General features: G+C 43.2%; 1 protein-coding gene across 1 annotated transcript; it reads right to left on the bottom strand.

Moving 5' to 3' along the window:
• Positions 1–327: 327 nt before the first annotated feature.
• LOC111527892 (intraflagellar transport protein 56) lies at positions 328–4,350 on the bottom strand. Its single transcript, XM_026450928.1, has 4 exons — positions 4,267–4,350; positions 3,969–4,052; positions 1,620–1,689; positions 328–473 (listed from the first exon to the last, which is right to left on the bottom strand). Exons 1-4 carry the CDS (start codon positions 4,330–4,332, stop codon positions 328–330), a joined length of 366 nt encoding a protein of 121 aa, XP_026306713.1. The 5' UTR covers positions 4,333–4,350.
• Positions 4,351–4,584: the final 234 nt, after the last annotated feature.

Raw genomic sequence — 4,584 nt, 5'->3', positions numbered from 1 at the left:
ACTGCAAGCTCCGCCTCCCGGGTTTACGCCATTCTCCTGCCTCAGCCTCCCGAGTAGCTGGGACTACAGGCGCCCGCCACCTCGCCCGGCTAGTTTTTTGTATTTTTTAGTAGAGACGGGGTTCACCATGTTAGCCAGGATGGTCTCGATCTCCCGACCTCGTGATCCGCCCATCTCGGCCTCCCAAAGTGCCAGGATTACAGGCTTAAGCCACCGCGCCCGGCCAAGAATGGCATCTCTTATAACACTATGTGAATCCTCTCACTACTAGCCACTTAGTCTGTAGGACATTTTCCCCTAATATTTAGCCAATGCAGCAATGTGATACTAATCTTCAATGTTCCCTTTAGTCTCAGTCCGACTCACCTTGTAGCAGTCATTAGCAATGAGCTGTAAGAGACTGAAGGACTCGCCAGAGGTTTCCATCTTAAGATAAAGTTCCCAGGCTAGTCTTGGTTTCTTATTCATAATATCTGCAAAAGGAATCAAAGATTTGTAAACAAATGAGTCATTTTTACATGTACAAAAAATAATTTCTGCACCTCATTATTCTATGGATTTGGTTCCATATTCCAAACAAATTAGTGGAAAGCTTTCATGGAAAGCTTGCAACGCTGGCATTCAGCTGGCTCCCTGCCAGAATTCTACCATACTTAAAATATTTAAGTTAGGAGTCACATAACTATGTCTTTCAGATCGGATTGACTTCTGGTAATTCCTACTTTGCTCATATGCTTAAAAGGATAACTATCATTCATTCAATCCTACTCATAGTTTCAACCTCACTTAGAAGATATGATTGCTAAATTTTCCTCTGACTACAAAAACTCAGTGAACATTTTACTTAATTTTGTTTTTTTATTGAGACAGAGTCTTGCTCTGTCACCCAGGCTGGAGTGCAGTGGTGTGATCTTGGCTCACTGCAACCTCTGCCTCCCAGGTTAAGTGATTCTCGTGCCTCAGCCTCCCCAGTAGCTGGGATTACAGGTGTGTGCCACCATACCCAGTTAATTTTAGTATTTTTAGTAGAGCTGAGGTTTTGCCATGTTGGCCAGGCTGGTCTTGAACTCCTGACCTCAAGTGATTCGCCTGCCTCACGCTCCCAAAGTGCTGGGATTACAGGTGTGAGCAACTGTGCCTGGCCAACATTTTAAATCTTGAGTTTTAAAAAGGAGCAAGAAAAGATAGTGAGTGAGAGAGAGAAAGAGACAGAAAGTAAAGTTCTATATCAGAAAATTACATTTTTGACATTTTGCCACTTTTCAGACTTGACCCATAGTGAAAAGTTAAAATTAGTGTAACAACATCATTTCACAAACAACACTATAGGCTGAGACTCTGGAAACTGTAATGAGACTTTAGAAAGAACTTGACATTTTTCAGGCTATAAATACTAGGTCAATGCTATATGGTAGAACTAATCACAGGGTAAACTTGCATGACATATTTACATGGCAACACTTACTGAGTTGCATTAACAACCCTTAATTTCTGTGTTTACTCATTCTCAGAACAAAATGCAAAATCAAATTAGAAAACATTCCATGTCATTTCCGAACAGATTATGTAACCAAAAAGAAAAAGAGGATTCTTCTTGCAACACTTAAAAGAGGACTCACAGCACCGAGCTAACCAGCTGAGGTAAATGTAATCATTTTTCATCTTCTCACTTTGGATCAAGAGGAACGCCTGCAAGAAGAGGAAAGAAAGGGAATACAGATGAGGAAGGTTTTGCAACAAAAATACCCATTATTGGCTTGCCTTAGATTGATAATCACTGTAGCATTACAGATGACCAAATTCTAGGCAGGCTGCTAAGAAAAGTAAGGGACAAAATTGTGGTGATTTTAAAATATTGGCCGGGTGCAGTGGCTCAGCACTTTGGGAGGCTGAGGTGGGCAGATCACGAGGTCAGGAGATCAAGACCATCCTGGCTAACACAGTGAAACCTCATCTCTACTAAAAATACAAAAAATTAGCTGGGCGTGGTGGTGGGCGCCTGTAGTCCCAGCTACTCAGGAGGCTGAGGCAGGAGAATGGCATGAACCCGGGAGGTGGAGCTTGGAGTGAGCCCAGATCACGCCACTGCACTCCAGCCTGGGCGACAGAGCAAGATTCCATCTCAAATAAATAAATAAATAAAAATAAAAAATTACACCAGAAATTGATACTACAAGTTGACAAAAAGTTGGTAAGGATATAGAAGATTCAAACAGAATAATTAACTACTGTATGATATATATTCTTTTTAAGCATATATGACCATGCTACACACAGGTCAGTAAGGCAAACCTCAACAAATAGCACATGCCACCATACTCAGCTATTTTAAAAAAATTTTTGTAGAGATGGTGTCTCACTATATTGCCTAGGCTGGTCTCGAACACCTGGGCTCAAGTGATCTTCCCATTTTTCAGCCTATGACCACAAAAATACAAGTAAGTTAGAAATCAGGGGCCGGGCGCAGTGGCTCAAGCCTGTAATCCCAGCACTTGGGGAGGCCGAGACGGGCGGATCACGAGGTCAGGAGATCGAGACCATCCTGGCTAATACGGTGAAACCCCCCCCAAAAAAACAAAAAACAAAAAACTAGCCGGGCGACGAGGCGGGCGCCTGTAGTCCCAGGTACTTGGGAGGCTGAGGCAGGAGAATGGCGTAAACCCGGGAGGCGGAGCTTGCAGTGAGCTGAGATCCGGCCACTGCACTCCAGCCTGGGTAGCAGAGCGAGACTCCGTCTCAAAAAAAAAAAAAAAAAGTTAGAAATCAAATAAGTAAAGAAACATATTGATAGTCATCAAGCTGTATACTTGTGATTTGTATACTTTTCTGTACATATGTTATATTTCCATAAAATTTGTTAAAAAGGGAAAATTTTAATATGGTTATAAAATCTATGTCTATTCACATTGTTCTTTTTTTTTTTTTTTTTTTGAGACGGAGTCTCGCTCTGTCACCCAGGCTGGAGTGCTGTGGCCGGATCTCAGCTCACTGCAAGCTCCGCCTCCCGGGTTCAAGCCATTCTCCTGCCTCAGCCTCCCAGGTAGCTGGGACTACAGGCGCCGCCACCTCGCCCGGCTAGTTTTTTGTAGTTTTTAGTAGAGACGGGGTTTCACCATGTTAGCCAGGATGGTCTCGATCTCCTGACCTCGTGATCTGCCCTTCTCGGCCTCCCCCCCCTTTTTTTTTTTGAGACAGAGTCTCTCTCTGTCACCCAGGCTGGAGTGCAGTGGCCGGATCTCAGCTCACCGCTAGCTCCGCCTCCTGGGTTTACGCCATTCTCCTGCCTCAGCCTCCCGAGTAGCTGGGACTACAGGCGCCCGCCACCACGCCCAGCTAGTTTTTTTGTATTTTTTTTTTAGTAGAGACGGGGTTTCACCGTGTTAGCCAGGATGGTCTCCATCTCCTGACCTCATGATCTGCCCGTCTTGGCCTCCCAAAGTGCTGGGATTACAGGCTTGAGCCACCGCGCCCGGCCTTTTTTTTTTTTTTAAGAGACAGGGTTTCACTATGTTGCCCAGGCTGGAGTGCAGTGGGTATTCACAGGCACGATTATAGTGCACTGCAGCTTAAAACTTCGAGGCTCCGCCGGGAGCGGTGGCTCACGCCTGTAATCCCAGCTCTCAGGGAGGCAGAGGCGGGAGGATAGCTTGAGCCCAGGAGTTCGAGACCTGCCTGCGTAATATAGCGAGATCCCGTTCTCCACAAAAAAAGGAAAAAAAAAAAAAAAAAAGAAAAAAAAAAAAAAAAAAAACTTCGAGGCTCAAGCCACTGTCTTGCCTCAGCCTCCCAAGCAGCTGGGAATACATGTGTGTGTCCCTGCACCTTCTCCACAGTGTACTTTTTAATGCATTCTAAGAACAGAGGAATCTTTAATAATCCTTAACCCTTGACCATTTTATTCCAGTGAGAAAAAGATAAGGATGTCTTTAGACAGAATCATTCAAATGCTTTCAAAAGCAGGTACCCACCTCTTCACCCTCACTGGTATTGCCTGTTGCAGCTTTGGCTTGGGCATAATTAAAGTTAAAGATGTCATCATTATAGAAGTAACTCTGAAAAACATCCCAAGAACAGGTCACATTGAGAATGAACATACAAAATATAAAACCATCAGTTATACCAGATAAACACAAAACTAACCTTAAGGATTAGTTGATGCCACGAATGTCACCATAGAAAATGGGCCATCTCTAAGGGTATCTTATCTTCTCTGACACATTCTACAGTATTTTGTATATAAAATCTTGTAGGTAATTCTATACTGACCTTAAATGAGTTGAGGTAAATCAAGACATCATCAAATTGCTTAAGCAGGAAGAAACAGGAAGCCATGCACTGCCTCCCTGGTATTGTATCTGAAATGGAGGGGAAAAAAATCCACATATATTCATGAAACTAAAATCCTCTTTAGCTGAAGTTTGAGTTATTTAATAATTTAGAGACAGGAAAATATTCCAAAATATCTTTCTAGATTCTAAAATTATACATTTTGTTCAGTGGACAAAACCCCAATATAATGGAGGTCACAGTCCTTGAGAGTGACCAATAATCTCTCTGGGGATTAACTCCCAGAGTCCAAAATGA

This window comes from Piliocolobus tephrosceles, unplaced genomic scaffold, assembly GCF_002776525.5.
Source record: "Piliocolobus tephrosceles isolate RC106 unplaced genomic scaffold, ASM277652v3 unscaffolded_26210, whole genome shotgun sequence".
Taxonomy (NCBI): Eukaryota; Metazoa; Chordata; class Mammalia; order Primates; family Cercopithecidae; genus Piliocolobus; species Piliocolobus tephrosceles.
This window is presented reverse-complemented; position numbering and strand designations above follow the sequence as displayed.